The sequence below is a fragment of the Molossus molossus genome, unplaced genomic scaffold (assembly GCF_014108415.1).
Source record: "Molossus molossus isolate mMolMol1 unplaced genomic scaffold, mMolMol1.p scaffold_m16_p_11, whole genome shotgun sequence".
Lineage (NCBI taxonomy): Eukaryota > Metazoa > Chordata > Mammalia > Chiroptera > Molossidae > Molossus > Molossus molossus.
Window position 1 is genome coordinate 83,667,582 of NW_023425346.1, and position 23,471 is coordinate 83,691,052.

The 23,471-nt window shown below is 36.9% G+C and overlaps 1 protein-coding gene across 26 annotated transcripts in view; it reads left to right on the top strand.

Annotated features, from left to right (window-relative positions):
• Nucleotides 1-23,471, top strand: part of MAP2 (microtubule associated protein 2) — a 283,366-nt gene that overhangs the window by 201,442 nt on the left and 58,453 nt on the right. For 25 of the 26 annotated variants that reach the window (XM_036253788.1, XM_036253789.1, XM_036253793.1 and 22 more), the window contains one exon: nucleotides 6,022-6,306. In XM_036253788.1, coding sequence (XP_036109681.1) covers nucleotides 6,045-6,306 — 262 coding nt within the window. In that variant the 5' untranslated portion in view covers nucleotides 6,022-6,044. Of the gene's footprint in view, nucleotides 1-6,021; nucleotides 6,307-12,031; nucleotides 12,062-23,471 lie in introns of those variants that run through there. The other variant, XM_036253806.1, reaches the window with a different exon arrangement.

A 23,471-nucleotide genomic window follows, 5' to 3' on the forward strand; every position in this document is an offset into this window, starting at 1 on the left:
TTTTGCCCGGCTGGTGTGGCTCAGTGCATTGAGCTTCGTCCCGTGGACTGAGAGGCCCTGGTTCGATTCCCGGTCAGGGCACATGCCCGGGTTGTGGGCTCGATCCCCAGTGGGAGGCGTGCAGGAGGTAGCTGATCAGTGTTTCTCTCTCACATCGATATTTCTCTCTCTCTTCCTCTTTTTCTAAAAAGTCAATAAAAACAGATTTTTAAAAAGTTTTAAACATATTACATTTTAATGTGCACATATGATTTTATAAATCTTAGGGAGAAACAAGTGTGTTATGTGGCCACCTCCAAAAAGTAAGTTATTTGTCATATGAAAGTTATCATTTGTTTATTAACAACATTTGCTTGGATGGTAATTAAAAGACTATTCTAGGGAAGATGGATAAAGGAGAAATACTTTTTTAAAAAGCTAAGTAATTGTTAGCTTTTCGAGAAATCATATTCTCATTAGAGTTTGTTAACCTATTGTCTCTCTGAAGGATCATTCTAGAATATTATGTAAGGTTTTATAAAATGCCTTGTATGTAAAAGATTGATGTCTATTTTGTATTTTATTCATTTTATATATACATGAAGGATAACATGAAAGCTACTGTGTGCTAAATAATATTATATCATTTTCTGAAAGAATGATACCCTAAAGTAAAATCTTGGAAGGCAATAGGTACAGTTATTGTTTATAATACATACTCTGTCTGATTTGAGAAAAGACTTGATGCTTTGCAGCTGAATTATATATAAAATAAGTAACAGACTACAGTACCAAAGACTTAGAATGAAGTAAGTACTATAGTTTAGCATTAAAGTTTCTGGTGATTAAGGGAAAATGTGGGAATAACTGTATTGCTGGATTGTTTAAGAAATATTAGAAATGAGCAAAGTACATAGTATCTTATTTTTAAATTCCCATACAAATTAATTTACTGTTTATATTCTATGCCAGGGACAATCATATCACAAAATACAACGTTTTCAAGAGTGCTTACAGATTTGGTCTTAGGATTTTGGGTTGCCTGTGGGCAAGTTCCAATTTGTTCTCATACAAAAAAAAGTATGAATTTATGTGAGTATCCGGGCAGCTAGGTAGTCAAGTCAAATCCTAGAATTTTAAAACATAGAGCATTATAGTCTTAAGTTTGGAAAAATTTTAAGGCAGATGCATTTAGATACAAGAAAATCTCAATATAATAGAAATCTAATTGTTAATGTAATTCCTATTCTAGAAATCTGATAAACAATAGCAGTACTGACTGATAGGCTGACCTATAAGCTACAAAATGAGTCTCTAAGGCCCACATCAATGATCATGTTAGACACAAAATAATTTGTTTTAGTAAGTGAAACTGGAATATGCTTATCCCAACCATGAATTGAACTTTGCCACCATAGCCACGTTTTCTGTTAAGTTGGATATTTTCTTTTTTCTGTTCTTTTTTTTTTCTTATTTGTTGTTGTTTCTTTCACTCTTTTACTTGCTCTCTTCACTCTTTTTTTGGGGGGGGGGGGCGAATTTCTTAACTAGAATTATCTAAGAGATTTGGCTCCTTAAAAGACTCCTGATTCATGGTATTAAAACCTTCTAATCAGTATTGGAAAAATACTAATTTTACTTTGTAACATTAAACCTGTATATATTAAATCTACCTAAAAACACAAAACTGAAGAATTTTACAGATGTTAAATAGACAATGAATTAATCCATATACCATTTCCATTTCAACGTGTAATTTAATCTTTGGAACTACTGTTTTTATTCCTGTTATAGTAGTTTTATTATGATGATATAAGATGATACAGGCTAAATATTCAAGTTAGGAATCTGATCCGTGTCGGGTCATATAGTTTGGCTCATGTCAGTAGAATCAAGGGTTAATGTCAGATTGCCAAACACTAAAGAATCTTACATCTTTCATGATTATTCATGAGTAAGATTAACTGAAGTGTAGCATTGATCAGTAGTTCCTCAGCTAGGATGAAGATATGCATGTTCTCACCAAGGAGTATTAGATTAAGAGAAGGCTTATTGAGGGGAAAAGTTGGCATTTTAAGACCTGTAATTTTAAAAACTGTTTTTTTTAAATAAAGGAAGAAATAAATCTGTCCTTAGAAAACTTTCAAATACCAAGAGGAAATTATTTAATTACCGAGGGTGGCAAAGATTCAAGCTCACCACTCAAGTCTATAACTAACATTTCTGGTGGCATAAGATCTCTGACCATTTCCCCCCAAATGTGTATGTTTGGGGGAAGAATATGGGGGCCCTATAATATGTAGCATAATAGCCATGATATGGTAAAGTTAAATGAAATATCTCATTCTGATCACAAAAGAAAGTTAACATTTTTAAATTTCTTTTTTTTAATTTTTATTTCTAGTAACTATATCCTCATTTATATTTACAATTGTATTTAGCCCTAATAGATAAGATTTTATTGTAAATTATTATAAATTACAAGTCAATGTCTTGGACTTAGTACTTTTTTTTTTTTTTTTTTGATGTAGGAATTTTATGCTCATAGTATCGAGCTAAGCTTTTTGGAGGGGGAGAGAGAGAAGAGGTTAGATAGGTTCTCAGCTTGCTTTATCAAACCAGAAGATTGCACGGCAGATCTCCAGCTATTGGGTAGCTCGGATTTGTGATCTTCTGCAATATAGAGAGAGGAGAATCTTTCTCATTCCATAGTAGGAATGCAATGCTGACGTTCCTCTTATAGATTTGGAGGTGATTTGCCTTTATCAGCTTTCTCATTTGCTTTAGTCCCATATTCACAGTTTTCAGGGAGATTCAGGTAAAAAATAATTTTATATATCAGGCAGAAATAATTAAAGGAAGGTGTGATCACTTTTAACTTTTAAGTCAGAATACTGTTTTGAAGAGTAGAGATAGACTGTGACCCCAAAACACTAGTTAGATATTTAAGTGAAATTTACCATGAATGGGTAATATTTTAATTATATCATGCTGTGATTATAAGTGAGTGTGGTCAATGGTGTCTCCTTTGATTCCATAGCTTTTCAGTAGAGTAGAAAGGAATCTTTCAAATCATATTTCCTGTCCAAGTACTTTTGTCAGAGCACTGCCAACTTGAAATTTTCTAAGATGAATGTCACTTAATAGATGGTTAGATTATGTACATTTTAAAAGCCCAACAAATTAGAAAGTGATATCTGATTAGTCTGCATGCATTTTAAGAAGTATTATCTTAATAGTCTTATCAGGAAGTCAGATGACACATTTAGCTTATAAATTCACTTTGTTGGTGCTTCTGATATTAATTGAAATCAGCCTGGCCAGCCACCCCCTGATTGATTAAAAAGAAACAATTTGCCCTGGCTTGTTTTGCTCGGTGCTTGGAGCATCGGCCCTCAGACTAAAAGGTCATGGGCTCTATTCTGATCAAGGGCATGTACCTGGGTTGCAAGTCTGATTCCCAGCCCCAATAGGGTCATGCAGGAGGCAACCAACCAATGTGTTGCACACTAATGTTTCTGTGTGTGTGTGTGTGTGTGTGTGTGTGTGTCTCCTCCCCTCCCTCTCTTCCATTCTCTCTAAAAATCAATGTAAAAATGTCCTCGGTGAGGATTAACCAAAAAAAAAAAAAGAAAGAATCCAAAACTCTAAGCATTAAACGCTACGCAGTTCACTTTTGAATTCCTGACCTCTTGAAAACAAATGACCTTAACATTTCAAGTGGCTGATTACCAAGTAGCAGACTCCTTTAGGCATTGGTTTTTTAAGTCCAAGATGAGGATTTTTAGTCGCTGAGAAATCTTTTTCCAGAGAGCCCTTGAGGGAAAACTGCCAGTTTTAGCTGGGAGTTGTGGGTGCTCATAATGTTTTCTTTACTTAGAGAATCTGTGGCTAGAACTCCCAGAGTTAAACATGGGCTTAAGTGAAAACCTAAGTATTTCTCAAATCCTTTTAGAGATGTTGATAAACATGGCATCGGGGAAGGGATCCGATGGCCTGCTGGGCGGGATTCTCTCCACATCACTGCCCTTCCCTGCGAGTCCAGTGTGTCCGAGCGTGCGAAAGCCCTCAGCTGGTATTACACGTGCCTGTGCAAGTCAGCTGCTCGCACGCTCATCGGAGCCCTTTCCCACCGGTGGTCTTCCTCCCCAAAACACATGATCAGAGAGTAAACAGGAAAAAAACAGCATTAGACAGTTTTCAAGAGAGAGGTATCCTATGTTTTATCTAATTAGTAATTCTCAAAGTTATCAAAAACAAGGAAAATCTGAGAAGCACTCACAGCCAAGAGGAACCTAAAAGACCTGAAAATTAAATGTGATACAGTGTCCTGGATGGGATTGTGAGGTAAAAGAAAAGGGACATTAGGTAAAAACTAGTAATCTAAATAAATTATGGGCTTTACCTAATAATAATGTATCACTATTATTTCATTAACTACAAGTGTACTATTCTCATGTAAGATGTTAATAACGGGAAATTATGTGAGAGAGTATATGGGAACTCCATTCTATCTGCTTGGTTTTTCTACAATCTAAAAATGTTCTAAAATATAAAGCTATTAATTTCTTAAAAAGTGACATTAACAAGGCATGTACTTCTTTATGTGAAGCCTGTTCTATTTACAAGTTCACTCTGCACACAAAATGGATCGGACCATCTAAGAATATGGAAATATGTTTTTTACCCTCACCCGAGGATATTTTTCTATTTATCTTCAGATAGAGCAGGAGGGAGGGAAAGAGATGGAGAGAGAAAACATCAATGTGAGAGGGACACATCGACTCTGCCTCTTGCACCCCGACCAATGCTGGGACTAAACTGCAACTGAGGTACGTGCCTTGACTGGAATCAAACCCGTGACTCACTGGTCCACGGGCCAATGCTCTAACTGCTGAGCCAGACCAGCCAGGGCAGAATATGGAAATTTTAATTAACCTGTTCTGGTGAAGGAAAACCAAAGAAATCAAACATGTAAAGATAAGGATGCTGAGCCAAGAGTCTCACTATCAATATGTTATTGCGACCTGTAAGGTCACATTTTGAGTCTAGATAATTTATTCAGTCCATTGGGCAAATGAAGATGTCACAACAACTCAGAAGGAACACAATGCTTAGACTCCTGAATTAGGTGCTTTGATGTGTGACAAGAAGACAGAGGCAGAATGGAGTCTAGAACATTGCAGACTCATCTTTATAAAAGATGTAGCTAAATTTTCAGAAGTACACATGGAGTGATTAATTCCATCAAGGTCTCGTGTCTCACACATTGGCCATGTCTGTCTTGGAATGTTTGTTCAGTCCTATACAATATCCGAAGACAGATTTGCAAGTAACTCTTATTATTGTACTTATCAGGCTCCTATTCCTATACCAACAATTCTAGAAAACCTACTTAAAATATTTTATATGTAATGACTGTGGTATAATGACAGATAGTATAATTATAATTACAATAACAAAGGTAGTAACTACTATTTATTGAACATGCCAGAGACTGTGCTGAGCCCTTTATTTCATTCAGTTTAAACTGTGTAACAAATCAATAAACAAGGCATCGTTGTTCTCTTTCAAAGAGGAGGAAGCGTTTCTGTGCACACAGTTCTTTGCACATCATCAGAGATATATGATGTTTATTCACAAACTCTTTGATCGGTGTTTTAAAAACTAAAATTTTTACACACTTTAACTGTGCTCTTGGAGATAATAATTAGAACCCTTATGAGAAGCACTTTTCGGGGAGGCATGAGGTTGTACTCACGTTTATTTAAATGAGTGAACTCATGACTAGAAAACTAGAAGAGGGATCTGAGAATAACGCCAAGAATAGATATGCCAAAAAGGATTCGGAAAAACCAAAACCAAAGCATTAACAGTGGCTACCCCTTGATATTAAAAGTAGATTATTGAAATGGGTAATTTTTGTTTGTTTACTCTAGGTAACCACTAAGATTGCTATAAATTTGCTCTGTCTTGGTGCTACTAATATCAGATCAGATGCCCCCAAAGTGATGGCTACTGTGTCTTCTCTTCCAATCACAGGAGAGGTGACAGGGTGTTGAAGAATGGCAGATGACCGAAAGGATGACACCAAGACACCTCACTGGACCTCAGCCCAGCTGACAGAGGCCGCTGCACACCCACATGCCCCTGAGGTGAAGGACCAGGGCGGGGCAGGGGAAGGACTGGTCAGAAGCACCAACGGATTCCCGTACAGGGAGGACGAAGAGGGCACCTTCGGAGAACATGGGTCACCGAGCACTTACTCAAATACCAAAGAGAATGGCATCAACGGAGAGCTGACCTCAGCCGACAGAGAAACAGCAGGTAACCAAGAGCTCCCTGTCCCTGCTGGTCTGTGCTGTGGAGTCTGTTGAGTCGGAAAGCGAATCAATCACAGCGCTGGTCCCCTGTCACAAATGCTAGACTGAACTTTAGTCAGTCAGGAGAAAGAGGCACAAAACAGAGAGGAAAATCGTGAGACCTAGCCCTGCAATCCCCCAAATTGGTTGTATCCTCCATCTCATCTCCCTGTTTAGTTTTGCCACTTTAATTTTAATAGACAAGTGGTTCTGTGTCTGTGTGTCATGCCCACAACTGTCAGCAGTTTAATTCACTGGAAGAAAACACAAATTGTTGGCTATTGATTCTCTGGAATGATATTGGACCCAAATTCGATCGATTAATTACAAGCATATTTACTTGTGGAAAGGAATATAGAGTCCAGCTCCTGGCCTTTAAAAATAAAAAAGAGAGCCCAGACGGTGTGGCTCAGTGGTTGAGCTTCAACCCATGCACCAAGAGGTCACTGGTTCGATTCCTGGTCAGGGCACATGCCCAGGTTGTGGGCCTGATCCCCAGTGGGAAGCATGCAGGAGGCAGCCAATCATTGTTCTCTCTCAGCGATATCTCTCTCTCTCTCTCTTCCTCTTCCTTCCTCTCTCTAACATCAAGAAAGAAAAAAAATTTTTTTAAATAAAAGTAAAAGAAGAAAGAGAGAGGAAACAGAAAAGAAAGAAACCGAACACACACACATGCGCAGGAACCGTCTCGTGCTTCCTCAGATAGCTTTTAAGACGTCGTATTCAGATGCTTGAAGGAAAACATACTCCAGTTTACTCTCAAGTACTTCCTTTCAAAGCATACTTTCTACCAATAACCCTCTTTACTGTGTCATGGACAGTGTTGTCATTAATGGCATTGTTTTTGGATAGCGTGAATGGCATAGAGAAACCATACCCTGCACTACAATATTCTTCAAAATGGTTGTTCTGTGATTCAGAATGTGATGCATCCAGAAAGAGTCAGGAAACTACAAGCAGTAAGAAAGGTTGTTCCCCCTTCAAAATCACCCCCTACTTATTCAAAGATTAGTTTTCTTCACTCCATCCATCAGTCAGCAACACATCGCCTGTACACTCTGTTCAAAAAATATGTTTACATTTTACTGGGAAAATATGAAAGGCATTTCAAATGACTGGGGAGAAATGCCATAAGTGTATAGTGTAATTTTTTTAAATCCACACATTCCACAAATTACTGTTGAGCATGTTCTATGTAGTACAAAGCGTGTTAGCTACTCCTCCAGGGTGTGTGCAAGGAATGGCCTCTGGACTTCACAGAGCAGGTGACCTAGAAGCGGACATGAGACCTGTGCATACAGGTGACTCAGATACAAAATGCAGCGTGTTAAGTACCAGATGAGCAATGTGGAAAGAGAGCATTGAACTGGGGTTGTTTCTACTTAGGGCCAAAGTTCCCAGATTGTGCAAGGAGTGTCTTGAGGTGCCACACACACACTCACAGGATGGAGGCAGAGTGTTTGAAATACTCAGCGGAAATGCAGTGATTCTCCACATCTGTCTAGCTGCGTGGGCTCCAAGCTCAAGGTGGTACACAGTTTCAACATTAGATTGCACTACATTAGACTCCGAGCTCAAGGTGGTACACAGTTTCAACATTAGATTGCACTACATTAGACTCCGAGCTCAAGGTGGTACACAGTTTCAGCATTAGATTGCACTACATTAGACTCCGAGCTGAAGGTGGTACACAGTTTCAGCATTAGATTGCACTACATTTCTTTTCAAGATGTCGTATCTTTGTGGAATTGGGGTTTTGGCCATTGCTGTGATAAAAACCAAGTACCCTGCAGAAATCCATGTGGAACAGGAAAAGAGGGGGGCAGTGTCCAATCTAATTCAAGGATATGAGAGGCTATGCGGTGCCTATGAGGCACATATGTCCCATTAGTAAGAAATTGTTGTTAAGAAGGAGATAAAAATGTAATTTTCACCTTTCATGGTTACAGTGAGGATGAAATGAAATAGTGAAGTGTACAAAGTGAAGGCGCGCCCTGGCCAGTTTGGCTCAGCGGTTAGAGCATTGGCCTGTGGTCCAGAGAGACTGGGGTTTGGTTTCCGCTCAGGGCACGTACCTCGGTTGCAGTTTGTCCCCGGCCCTGGTTGGGTCTTGCGGGTGGCAGCTACTCGATGTGTCCCTTTCACATCGGCGTTTCTCTCTCCCTCTTCCTCTCTCTTCCTCCCACTCTATCTGAACAAAAAAATGGAAAAAAATGTTCTCGGGTGAGGATAAAAAATAAAATAAACAAAAAACAAAGTGAAGGGTGCATAAAATAATAACTATTAATTACTATTATTATTGGTGGTAATGGTGACAACAGAGCACTCTTAATCAGGAATTTTTTCCATAGACAAGTATAATATAAATTGTAGAGGGTAGATTTGGGTCAGCATTGACTAGGAGGATTTTGAAGGATCGAGGCCTGAGGAGATGAGGACACATTAGAGCAAAATGACTACGAGGAAAGAAAGAGATAGTGTGATAGATCAAGGCTTTTCTCATCGTCACGTTCTGTAGCACCTAATGTTATACCTCAAGCACTCAATAAATGTGTTGAATGAGTGAATAAATGAATGAAGGAGTGAATGTATGCAAAAGGAAAAAAGAAAGTTCTTTTTAAATGAATGGTGACATCTAATGAAAAGTCTTCCTTTGTGTCTTAGACTCTCATTGGGCGACTTTCATGAATTATTATAGAGGTTTACAATACAAGACAAAAATCACTATAGTGTGTTTGGTCAAGCAGTGGAGAACCAACATCACCCACTATTCCATTTTTTCAATGGTCCTAATTAACTATTTAAAAGCGTCTGAAAAACGTATTTCCAGGCCAGTGTGTCCTCGCCAGCTTGAGAATATAATATAAATTTAAGAGACTAATTGATGTTTCTTTCAAATTGTGGGTTCAGGAGCATCCAAAGATGATTTTGAATGCAGCTTATCATATGTCATATTAATTTTATATTACGTTTGGTAGACTTTATATGTATGTTCATAGTGACAGCGTCATAAACAGCCAACTGTGGGTTTCCAGGGTGATGTGTTCAGTTCAAACTGTGGTGTGATTTTTAAACTAACTTCCCTTTGGAAATAATAGGACAAGTCGTGAATTATAAATTGTCCACATGAGGAAAACTACGGGAAAACAAAAATGTAAAATATTGTTTCCTCATGTCTACAGAGGATGTTCCAATGATAAGTTAATGTGCAATTAAATTTCTCTCTAAACTTTAGCTTAGTAAAATAACAAATTGTATTATCAATGGTTTAATAACTGTTTCACAAATTACGGACAAAAATCATCCCTAATAAAAAGGGTGTTCTTAAATCTCAAATACAGTTTTTTAAAATGCTGTCCTTTGATGATGGAGACTACTGACTGATGCGGGCTGGCATTCTGCTTTGGCTATTTTAAAGAGGATCAGGAAGCTATATGCTCACCCACTCTTTCGGCATTTGCTTATAATTTGTCAGTATATTGCATTTCTCCCCTGCAAAGGATATTTCTCAGGACATTGTTAGCTCGAAGCATTTCCCAGTATCATCAGGTCCTTACCTCTATGTTGTGGTGTCCAGGCTATTACTGATTTAATCCAAATATCATTCTTCTACTTTCTTTACTATAGTCCTCTCTTTACTTTTAGAAATAACTCTTTCCCCAAGGTTGTTGATGTGTATTCATCTCTATAAACAAGATCACATGATAAATGAATTTCAGTCATCATATTTTCCTCCTCCTCCCCCTTCATCAGTGTGGGCTTCCTGCACCCGAAGTTCTTGCCTCGTTCTCTCTCACCACCCTTTGCGATGTTTACCTTCACTTCTGGGTCGTGACATTTTTTCATGTTTAAAGATCCAAGCCCATAATCAGCTTATCTTTAGTCTTATGCACTGAGACTTGGGATGGTAGGGAATGCTAGAAGGCAGTAATATTTCAAATTATATTTCTTCACAGCTGATTCTTCTAGATTGTGTCTCCTTACAAGGTAAAGCTAATCCATAGAAAGGTAGATAGAATTATTTGCTCATCTATTATAGCATAAGTTTTGATGCTTCAAGAATTTTTTTTTTTTTACATGTATTCATTCAAGTGTTCTTTTTAGAAGCCATCCCACAGACACTTTCAAAAAGAAATGAGAAGCCATTGAGAATCTAGCCACTTGGGAACATTATTGTTACATGAGACTAAAGCTGTCATTTTTCCATTGTTTTCCAAAATGTGAATCAGAAGAGGAAAAGCTTGTAATAAGCCCTTCCTGTCTTTTTCATCTTATCTTTATTGAAAGCAGCAAGAGGAATGCATTTTGGTCCCGACAGAGTTCCAACTTTGGGTGAAAATTGAGAACCTCATTAATTTTTTTTTTTATCTGAGGCTGGGCACAAATTCATATTAGAATCCATATCAAAATAACATGAAGATAACTAGCAAGAACCAGTAGGTGGTCTTTCACAGTCCTCTTTCCAGGCTTAGTCCCATTCAAGATCACATGACTACAGCCAGAATGTCCACCTCCTGCGTACAGACCAGAGCGCTTTCCGCTAGCCCATGCCGCCAGCTGCAGACCCGCGCAGCCTGCTGCCCCGATCGGCCACAGCCGGAGCAGACAGTCCCTGTTGCAGAACCGCCACTCCATGTACCCCTAGGCGAACAGAAAATCATAACTTCATTCTCCGTCTTCAGGATGAATGGAGAAAGAAAGGAGGCAGTTTTGAAAAGTTGACAGGTGCCAAAACACTGACGTATTTAATTAAAATCATGCTTTTGTGATTTTGACTATTCTAAGGTATATGCTTTGCACATTGGTAAGAAACACTAGTCAGAGTATACAGTGCTTTCACGACCATCCAGCTATCTCTTTGAGTGAGTGGAAAGATTAAAGGGCACTTCTTCAGTTAACCACCCATTCCCTTCCCCAGGAATGCCTTGTTTCCCCAGCATTTCGGGGGATTCTGTCCAGGTCTCCTCCCTGCCAAAGCAGCGAGATCTGGCAGGTGACACGTTGTCGTTTTCAGAGTTTACCAATGGAGCTGTGCCTTCTCAAGCCTTCGCCTTCACTTAACCATCCACATAACTCACGCATCCAAGTGATGAACATTCGCAGATACGTAAGTCTATTGTTGCTGCCATTATAAATTAAACTTAAAAATACACAATGGAGGAAAAGTTTGTCATCACTTCAACCTTCCTTCCGTTTCCTTTTGCAACCTTAGAATATGAGAACCTGCCTTTTCTTACTTCTTCCAATTTCCTCTCCCAACATTCTTAGATTTGAGATTTACTAGCCAGCATCCCATTTAAAATATAGCATAAAGTATATAACATTGAATTACTGGACACAGAGAAGGTAGTACAAAGTCATTTCTCCTCCAAATAAACTAGCTATCCGCACCACCCTCCCCAGGCAAATCAACAAGCTGGTCTAACAATACCAGAGGTTGCAGATTTTCTTTGCCTTGTTGCCATGCCAACCACTCATTGCTCCGCTGCCATTTCCCTGAGCTCCTCCGAGAGAGGAATGTGCAGAGCAGAGGTATTTAGCATTTAAGGGTGGATCTGCGGAAAAGCACAGGGCCTCGCTGCAAAGCATCTGGGCCTGGCTGCGCCGGCGGATGAGGACAGAAAATGGGGACCTCTCAGTGTTTTCCTTCCAAAGGTTAGGCATCTGGGGCTAGAAAGAGTGAGAAAGAGAAGACTTGATAGAAAAGGCAATTCCACAAGGTTTGTATTTGTCACTTTTGCTTTGTCCTATGTGGTCTCTGTACCATTTGAAGGTTATGGGTATCAGTTTCAGTCATAATATGTGGCTTGTCTTGTTGGTAAATAGAAGGCTCTGAACCTAATTGAGGGCTAGCTTATGTGGACAGAACATTACAATAGAGAATCGCATCTCTTACTCTTGTTACGGTATGAGCTTGTACCTAGCAAGTATTGCTACCTAGAGCTTATAATGTTTGGAAATTAGAGGAAAAGACAGGCACCAAATAAAGTTGTTTAAATGTACAGTTTATAGGGTAGTTCTTCCTATATAAATCTACCTTTTATCTATCTTTGCTTGTTCTTCAGCTGAAGTCTTAAAGTAGGATGTGATTGTCTTAAACTGGTAATTTTTAAATCAAAATATAAGAAAACTTGGTTTCCCTAGAACTCTTTTAATTAAACTTATGGCTCAACAAATTAAAATGTGATTTTACTCCTCTTCGAAATTTGAACTGCCTACAAAAACTTCAAGTCATGAAGAGGCTGTATCTAACACAATAGAATATGATATTTAAAAACTAAGATTAATTTGCATATATGTTTACTCCCATGTATGTTTTTCCAGAAAATTCTTCCCATGCATTTGTGGAAATAAGTCTTCTTTCTTTACTGTCTTGTTTCCTGCTAAATGTCAGAACTACATCACAAGTGCTTAAAAAAAGGGTTTTACCATTTTCTTCGGTTTACTGACTCTTTGAAAAATCATTACATTGAATTTGAATCTTAATGCAACAGATTTGAGCTAAGAACAATCAGACCTACTTGTAAGGTTATTCTTTCTGGCTTATTTTTGAAATGTAAATATAGTTTAATTGTCATTGTATTATTTTTTTCCTTAGTCCTTCCTCTTGATCTATTTCCTAAGACCTTATCAAATTTTTTTCTCTCTAATTTGCTGTCATTTTTTATCATCATAATTTTCTTTTAATATATTCCAATTTTTGAGGTTTTTAAGATCTCCATTTGGGAAGAATTCTAAAACATTTCATAAGGTCTTTATTTGTAGTGTGCAGGTGAAAATAGTCATGGAAACAAATCTTTTTGGATTCATTTTTGGACTGTAAACCTTTGTTTTGGTTAGGATTATGCACAGTTTGTATCTGTCCCTTGTTACATTTCTAAGAATTCTCTCTCCACAAGAAAAATAAGATAAAAACTGTAATAGTGATTTGGAACATATTAATTGCTGTAATATCTTGAGAATATATTAATTATCAAGCAATAACATCTTTTCAAAAAGTATGAGGTAGATAGATAGATTATATTGCTTGTATATAGCTAAGAAAAATAGTACACTGAATACTACCTTGAGGAGGGGCTGTGGGTTTGATTTTGTTTGCTGCTGGGAGGCTAGTAGACTGGGGAGTACCCAGCAATCATCACTCCTCCCTCTTTCCTCCCCAAGCCACTGAGATGAACCGACTCTTTCTGCTTCTGTTTATCAAGCCTTTTTCTCTTCCTCTCGTTCCCTCACACTTCACTGCTCCTCAGCACATTACATAAAGCATGTGCTTTGACTGTCAGGGGAGTCTGGAAATTTGTATCAGGAGCAGATGAACAGAACAACTGGTGCTGCCTTGCAGACTGGGTAGTTCAAGCGTGAACCGACTTGGCATCATGAGTCCCGAGGGGAATAGAACACGGAATCAACTGCTTACTGCCCGCTCACTGTGTGGCTCGTCTCGCAGAGAGAGTCACCATTCAGCAGCACTCATAGAAAATACAGTTCAAACCCCAGCCAAGCTAATGAGCAAAGAAGGGAAAACATACCTCCTAGTTCCTTGTTGCAACTTCTTAACAACGGTACAAATTCTAGGTGATAGTTAGGACACATAAATGAGAGTTAAATGTTTGCTTTTACAGTTGATTTCAGCATTACTCAAAACTTAGGAAGACATTAGGCAAAATGGATAACAAGAGAAAAATCAAGATTTAGAGGAAAATCATCTGTAATAAAGATGAGTCAGCTTCAGCAGCCTGAAGACTCTAGGAGACTCTAGCATGGCCAGTCCTCTAATTGAACTAACAGTCTCCTCTTTCGAAAAACAAGTTACATTTGCCCAACCAGTCTCTCGTGGTTTCATTCAGGTGTAGCATTATGAAATAAATGTTGGGGAAACATTTGAAAGGGTACATACTACAGGAGCGATTACCAGGAGTCCGTGATCAAAGGTCCAGAGTTGATGTTGATTTTATCCTCTCAAATCAGTCTCTTCCTTTTCTGAACATCCCTGTGTACCATGTTTATATCTTGCTATTGGCATTAATCATATTGAACATTTTACCAAGATTCCCTGTTACTTGTTTTAATCCCCATCACTAGGTTGTGTTTTGAGGTAGAAGCTGTGTTTTCTTCAGCTTCATATTCCCTTTGGTATATAATGCAGTGCTTTATAGTAGGTGCCAATCAATAGTTTTTGAATTGATATGAAGAAGGGATAGGGTAAGCATTCATGTTCTGTTTGAGAATGGGAATTACGTAAACAAATGGGGCTACAAAAATTGCATCACAGTGTGAGCAATGCACCAGTGGGAAAGGTTGTGTTAGAAAGGAATACTGGGAATAAAGAGGCAAAGAGAGAAACTATGGGAGGAGGCGAGATTCAAAGTAGAGACTATAGAACGGAGGACTAGACTGAAAAGGAATAAAGTAGGAACTCTGAAATACTCTAATGGAAGGATATAGCAGAAGACTTGATATGGTCTGAATATGGGATTGATGGTTTGGCGTAAAGAAAATATATCTTTGACTTAAGATAGAAATAAGACGTAATTAGAAATAATTTCTAGAAGATACAAATTATTGAATTGGGAAGAATAGGGAAAGTCAGGATAAAGAACCTAAGAGGCATCTATAATCTAACGTCTAATTAACACATGAATAAGGAACAACTTTTCCCTGCACAGCTGAGCCCAGTGTTAGCCTCAGTAGAAAACCCCACTGAAATACCTTCAAAAAGAACTCTAAGATGCATGTTCTTGCTAATCCTATGGATATTGGATAAAGACTGCCTTACTGTTTTAGGTCAGGAGCTTAAAATTTTATTTCTGACAAGTAGATAATCTAAATACTAAAGTAAATGAATGTTCTAAGTTATGCACTTAATTATTCTTCTTTAAAGGAATGTGCTAGTATTGTATTAGGGAGATGTTATATCCTATTTTTGAAGTTCAACCTCAATAAAATATCACCAATGTCTTCTTTTTTCTTCTTTAATCCTCACCCAAGGATATATTTAGAGGAAAAGAGAGAGAGAGAGAGAGAGAGAGAGAGAGATCATCAATGTGAAAAGAAAAATCGATCGGCTGCCTCCCATATGTACCATGTCTGGTGACCAAACCCACAACCTAGCTATGTGACCTGACCAGGAATCGAATCTGCAAACTTTTGGTGTACAGGACTGTACTCCAACCAACTGACCCACCCAGCTAGGGTACCAATGTCCTTTTTCCTCTACTTTTTTTTTTTGAGTCTATAAAATGATTTTAAAATAAGTTCTTAGATAATATAAATGGCATTTTTTGTTGAATAATGGCTATTTATTCATTAATTTTAGGGAAATAGTTTGATTGAAATTAGATATACTTCTCTAGTTTCATTATTTTAAAAATGATAAAAGTTTATTATAGTATAATTTTATGTTATCTTTTACATATACAATGAAAGATACTGTTTAAAATTTCTAATTCTAATCATTAAGTATTTCAAAAAAGAAAAAAAGCTTTCATTTTCTCCAAAGAGAAAAATAGTAACAACAGTAATAAAAACAACTATCATTATATCTATAAGCAATTTAAAAAGTGAACCAATTTATTGGCTAATTTTTCTACTTGCTGCATTTTGTATATCGCTATCCTTTATCTTAAAGCCCAAATACATTTTTCTTCTTTAAAAATGGGCTGCTTGTTTTTCTCATCGGTATGAAAAATAGAGATTTGTGACAAGCCTTGAAAAAATTGGGATAAACCTGCTCTCCTCAGAGTTTTACCAGAACATAAATGCTGACATGGGAAAAATGGCCTTGGTCTCTTCTGAGTTTTTTTTCCCCTAACTTGGCGTACTTCACAAAGCATGTAAGATTTCCTCGAGGCCAGTTCGCACCCAATTCATGTAAGTATTGATTGCATTAAGAAAGGAATCAGCCCTGGCCGGTTTGGCTCAGCGGTTAGAGCATCCTCCTGCAGTCCGGAGAGGCCCGGGTTTGGTTCCCGCTAAGGGCATGTACCTCGGTTGCAGTTTGTCCCCAGCCCTGGCTGGTCGTGCAGGTGGCAGCCGCTCGATGTGTCCCTTTCACATCGATGTTTCCCTCTCTCTCTTCCTCTCTCTCCCTCCCTCTCTGTCTGTGCAAAAAAAAGAAAGGAATCAAAGAGTTGAGTTTGAAGCAAGTACAGATGCCACTTTCAAAAGTTACATTTTAGAAGGAGAAGTTCATTTAATTGGGATAACAGTGACCCCTGTCCTCATGAAAATACCTGCCATCAGGCCTAAGGAAAAACAGTGCTCACAGTGCTCTGTGGACCACCTTGAACTTTCACATGTGATCTGAGGGTGACATTGAAGATACTGCTCAAGAACTTGGCTTTTGGTGACACAAGTTTCCTTTCTAGTGGAATTTCATTGTTAGAGGGTGGATTGAAGCCACCTTAGCTGATGATTTAGCATCTTAGGACTAAAATCACCAGATAAGGTTAAACTTAATTTTTTTTTATAGTGTTGAAGGACTAAAAATCTTCCAAATAATGTTTACTTTTTTTGAGTAAATTTAAAAAATAATTACCATTTCTTCAATTCTAACCTGAAATGCCTGAGTCTTCAGTCCCTGAATAATGGTAAGTTTCAACTTCCCATTATTCAACTGGATATGAAAAACACTATGTAAATAAAAAGTGCTTTTCTTCACCAGGTCTGTAGAGAAATGAAAGTTACCAAAGATACTTTTTAGAAAATATTTTGGAAAACCTATTTGATAAAAATGTTGAGGTGTTTCTTTTATTTTATTCTGTAAAATTTTAAGATTCCTCAATTAATATGATGGCTGCATTAAAACCATACTTATTTTCCTATAGCTTTTGATCAACTTGTTTCCTGAAAAATAGAGCAGAAACCATAAATTTTTCTGGTTTCATCAGAGTTTTTACTTTTATAGCAAACTTCTCTTTTGGGAAACAGGCCCAAACTACAAGCTCAAATAAAACATCTTTGAAGCAAAGGATTTCTATAAAGGTTGAGAAGTTGTGATTGATAAACTGGCAGGGGAGATGAAAATAAATCAGAAATACCAAGCTATTTTCAGGCATATTCTTAGAATTAGGAATTGATCAATCTCTTCATGATCAGGGCTACCATATATGAAATACCAAAATTATAATTTTGTTTAATATAAAAGGTACAGGTACTGATTTTGAAATGTTCTTTTTTTTTTTTATATTGTATAGTAAATTGAATTTTTATTGCCATATTTTATTATGAAAGTATTTGAAATCTGATTTACCATATCATGAAGTTCCATATATATCTTTCATAGAATTGTGTTTTCTGTGCCAAATGAGGCTCTGTGTTTGTAGACATACTATAGCTTATAGTTATAGTAACATCTGCCTACCTGAGACCTTCCCTAAGCCAAATTATGAAGTAAATAGAACTTGGCTTGAGCAACTTCCCACTTGCTTCCTAAATCTCATTTCATTTTTTTTTCTGGTTGTCAGCTAGGATCACACCCTCCACCCCATTGCAAAGTCCAATTGCCTTGTCCGATATCATCCTACCTACTTAGATAGCATCCCATTCTTATAATTTTCTCAACTCTGCTGCTTCATCAAAATTGATCCACCTTTCTCTTTCAGCTGACTCCTACAATGGGACAACCAGAGCTATGGCAATAACAAGTTACACTTCATGCTTTCTAGATATCATTTGCATTCTTCAAATAACAGTGAATGCTTTGGAAGTTTTAAGTATGATGTACATGACACCCACAATCTGCAAGTATTTTTATAGGTGTGCTGGGTAGCAATAAGACCCAGTACACAGAGAAGAGATATAGATTGAAATGTGTACGTGCCCTTGAGTCAGTCTTGTCCTCAACAGCCCTTTGACAATGTGATGCAGAAGACAATTCCATTTCTCACAAGTTTATAAGGAGTAGTATAATGGTTTTGACAAGATGCAAAAACAAGCCTTTCAAAGCTCTAAAATCATTATTAATTCCCTCTGTGCCTTAATGATTTAATTCAACTTATTGACATTAAAGCAATTTGAAAATTTCAAGGGGCAAATTCCCTAAGAAATTTCTCTTTATCAAATTACTTTAAAATCAATAAAATACTACAACCTGACTTAATTAGTAGATGTGAATATATGGGCTACAAACAACAATATAAAAATGCACATATTACTACATTGGGAAAACATCACCACCAGCAAAACCTTTAGAATATGATAATATAAAGCGAGACTATATTTACTCACTGTATTTCTTCTGCTTAAATGTGTATTTTTTCCTATTTCCAGCTGGACCCTTAAAATTAGAAGCAAAATTTTCCAGTAGGTACTATTTCTGATCTGTACTTTGCTTTTCTAATTACTTTTGACTCTGTTAGATAGTATCCTGAACTTGTGGTATCCTTGAACCTATAACCATTTTAATTTCTACACCTTTCCACTTGACTAAATTTAAATGCTAGGCAGCTTTTCTTCGAATTCTAAAAACTTCATTTGAGTAAGTTGTCAGTCAAAACCAAATGTGGATTTGAGCGCATAGTTGGAGGTAGGGAAAAGGGAGTGAGGGGAAATTCTCCCAGACTCACACTTGTACCGCCTCCCAATCTCAGCTCCTCTGGGCCGCGTCTGCGTTTCGGAAGAGGACCACATGAGTGACTGTTGATGGTTCAGCCAAAGTCCATGGCCATTACTAGAAAAATCTTAAAAAGTAATACAAAACATGCCCTTCAATGACATTGCCCCATTTCGAGCATAATTTAAATGTAGGAACACCGAGTTTTACTTGTCTTAGTATCCCCCATAATGACTAAGCATAGTTCCCTATCAACAGTGGGTGCAATACAAAATCTGTTAAATCTAAGTATCCATCTGAACCAAACTTTGTGTAATCATGATTCCTTATCTTAAACACATATATCCCCATAAACTAACTTTACCTCAAATGCATGCCCCAACTTCCCCCCATAAACTAGAAATTTTCTTGTTTTAATCAAGGTCTTTAGAAAAAAATCTTCGGAAGAGAAGCTGGTGGGCAAAGATCGACAGCTGCAGTGTTGGCCTGGGTGACCCACAGATCCACTGGAGCCCTCTTAGAGAGGGGTGTGCCCACGCTAGCCTCTGTAACTAATGCTAAAGTGCCAGGGCACCAAAACAACAGAACGAAAAACCAACAATCTGCTCTTTTAATGTCCTTCATCACCACTGATTACAGGAAATAGTTTCAGAGAAACCATTTACTCTTCAAATTAAGCAAGGAACTTATCTTTTTTCCCCGTGTTTATGAATTTATCTAGGGTATCTGTTTAGCAGACCACTTCGAATTGCACAGTGCTTTCCTTGTTGACTAGTTTCCATCAGCAGCAGCAATTAGCATCGGTTTCCTAGGCAACCATTCTGCACCCTACTGAGAAAAACCTTTTCTTGACAGGAGCATTCTGTCTAAAATTGTTTGGTTTTCCTTCTTTCACAAGTGTACGGTAGGCTTGTCATTTCTTTTGACACAGCACTATTATGCTTGTTATTCTTAAAAGCAGAAACATTTACTGGCTTTTATATTCTATAAGGTTGAATTTATTATTAATGTCTCTTACTTCTCTCTTAACAACCTGAAAAAAATCAACAAAAATATGTTCTCAGGCTTATGCCAACTTGCTTGGGTTTTTATTTTTGTTCACAGTGTAATTGGTGAGCCTTTGCATGCTCACATAAAATTCACTATATCATTTTTGTTTAAATAATAAGTGGTATAAACCTGATATAATGTCCGTTAAACAGTGACCCAACATTCAGGCAAGGAAGTACTCACTGGGAAATATGACAGAATCATCTCAATGTATGATAAGAACTTTCAAGTCTTTATCAACAGGTCAATCAAACAATGACTATAGACTTAGATGTTAACAAGACAGCAAGAGGGGTTAAAACAGTATTATATAATTTAAATAAGCATTTGATATATATTATTTTACTTATTTGTCACAACACATTAAAATATGAATGCCACTTTTCTTTCCCTAAGCAGATAAGGAATCTGAAGGGTAGAGAGATTGTCACTTACTTGTGGCTAGTAAAAGATAAAGGCAGAATTTGATCCCCGGTTTTCTGACACCAGACTCTCCTATTGTATAAACTAGTTGTACTACACTGATGTCAATTAAGTGACACCCAAATGGGATAGTAAGTTGCCTTTATCCATTATTTTACCAGTTTCCTTATCTGAAAAATGTATGATTGTGTAGATTAAATAATATTGACAGGAAATAAAAGTACCTAATATAACAGGTTGTCTAATAGTATCACAGTATGGTTATACATTACTTAGGGGAAATGTAATTGGCTTAGCATGATATTTTTGTGTATTATCAAGTACATTTCTGTGCATGAGAACTTGCCTTAATTTGTTTCTCATACCTATTTGCCACCAGTTTATGTTTCCACCAATATATTTCACCAATACAAAGAAAAACTATTATTTCTTACCAGAATTCCATTTATCTAGTGAGGACTGCTTTCGTACTGCTTGTTGAATACTGACCCGACCTCTGTTGCCCAGAATAAGTTTTAAAAACAGGCTTTACTTTTTACCTTCAGATGTTTATCTATACAGTGATGATGTTATCATCTGTTTCCTGGGTTGTATCTTCAAATCTTTCATATTATATCACCCTAAAATTATGTTGTAAGATGAATTGTTTTAAAGAGGTTGCTTTTAATGTTTTTCTTCCAACCAATGTTTAGGCAGATCATTTAACAGATTATTTCCAAGTTGTCATTCATTTTACTTAGGCGACATGACTTGACAACTATGTCCTGAGATGATTTTGTATTACGATCTCACAACCATAATGACACTACTGATAAAATAATAAGTTACTATTCAAATACCTCTTATAATGTTCTCACTGCAATGCAAAACTACTGTTAGTTAATTATATTGAAATAGTGACATTAACAAAAGAGAATAAAGTACATATCATGCACACTTTTTAAGTCAACTTTAAATGTAAACTAAAAATGTTCACTTCCAGAAAACTTTAGACATTCCAAAGAAAGATAATTGAGCCTTTCAAAGTGTCAGTTTACCAGAGAAGTGTCATGTTTTCAGCTGTGAAGATCAGTGTTACCTTTCAATTAGATATAATGAGTAATAATTTTCAAATTTGTGTGTAATCTAGATTTGTCTTTAATCTTCAGAACAACTAGGTCCTATTCATAGTTTTACACATATAATGATTGGAAGAAAAAAATAACCAAAAAATAGCGTAGAAAATAGAAAAGGGAAAGAGAAGGTATAAATAGTAAACAATGAAAAATTAAAATGTAGTTTCCTGTTGCTAATTGTCCCCAAGAGTAGATGGGGTTGTCATGCCTTGTGGAGCACTGGCCAGAAGACAGTCCTGAACTGGGACATGCTGGCAGAAATCTAGAGCAGATTATAGTCCAGGACCTACACAGCCAGGGAAGTGAGTATAAAGCCAGAAAATAAACAACAAACACAGTATTAAATCTTCTCCAGTTTTGTCTAGAAAAAATAAAAAAACACTGTCTCTGGAATCGGCAGAGATGGTCATGGATTAACTGTAGTATCTGATGTTAATAATAATAATTCTAATTGGGCTGGACCCTTAGTGCATATTACAGTTGCTCTTTCTCTGAAGTAGAAATACTAAGATGGGAAAAATAAGGACAGCTTGGTGTAGAATTATTTAGAGGTCTTCTTATTTAAGTTCCTTGATGTATCAAGTGTGTTATATAATTATATAGCTGAGTCCCGACAACAACCTGTGAGACAGGTACTATTATTATTTCCACTTTTTAGGTGAGGCATTGAAATTCCATGGGGTTGAGTAAATTCCATAGAATGTAATAACTAGAAAGTAGCAGTGCTGGAGTTTGTACCCACATTTCTCTGAAATTAAAGTCCATGTGTCTTCACCTAATGCACACTGTGAGACAGTAATCTCCTAGATGGGTAGAAAGATGTGACAGATAGATGGATGGACAGAAGTGTTTGTTTGTTTGTTTGTTTGTTTGTTTGTTTCCTCACCCGAGAATATTTTTCCATTGATTTTTTTTAGATAGAGTGGAAGGGAGTGAGGAAAAGATCAAGAAACATCAGTGAAACATCAATGTGAGAGAGACCCTTGGACTGGTTGCTTCCCACAAGACCCTGACCAGGGATTAAACCTGGGACCACTGAGCTAAATAGGCCAAGGCTAGATAGAGGTGTGTAATAAATAGGTGTAGAATTAGTGAGATTATTTATATAATCACACATCATAACATGTTTTCAGTTTTATACATCTGATTTTATTACTGTCTTCCTTTGTCTTCTGTGTTTGGCACATTTACCATTAATTGTCCCCGAACTTTAGCCAAAACAGAAGTGAATTGTCCCGGGAGCCAGGCTAACCCGGGAGACCCCCTCTGGGAGAAGGCCCTCTCTCCTTGGGGGCAGCTGCCATCTCTGCGCTGATGATAGCACTGCTTAGAAGAAGGTTTTACATTGACCAATTGAAAACCCCAGAGTAATTATATGCTCATGTTTTTCTAAATTCACTGTGAAATTAATATTAGACAATGTAGTGTTTCATATTTGAAAGTTTTAACAATAAAAAACTAAAAATAATATGTCATTAATTTGGCTACTACATAATGTGTTTAATTATTCTAAATAGCATTTTAAAAAATCTATTAAATTTTTTTAAAGAAAAGAAATGATTAATTCTCCTAAGATTAGGTTAAACTATTTTCGTACCAGTTTTGCTGAAATACATACAAATATAAAATTAGCTTATTCATAAGCTCTAATTCAACTATAAAACTCAAACACATTGATACTGTTTTACTGAAACTAACTTATCTCAGTGGGGAATAAATGTAGTACTAGATGATACATTACATTTATTTAGGTTGGGCATGTCCATACTGACTGGGGAAAAATAATAATTCAATTTTCCTTTAATTGTCTATTAGAATATGTTGAAAGTCTGTTTGCACAGTATACCACAATGTCATTTGGCCTACACCTTGTGGGAATGCATTTTTTTATTGTATTATTTTCACCTCTGTCTAATTAACACAGAACAGATAAACTGATTCTGTATGGTGTCAAACTTATTCTAAATACAATCCCCATCAAAAAACCTG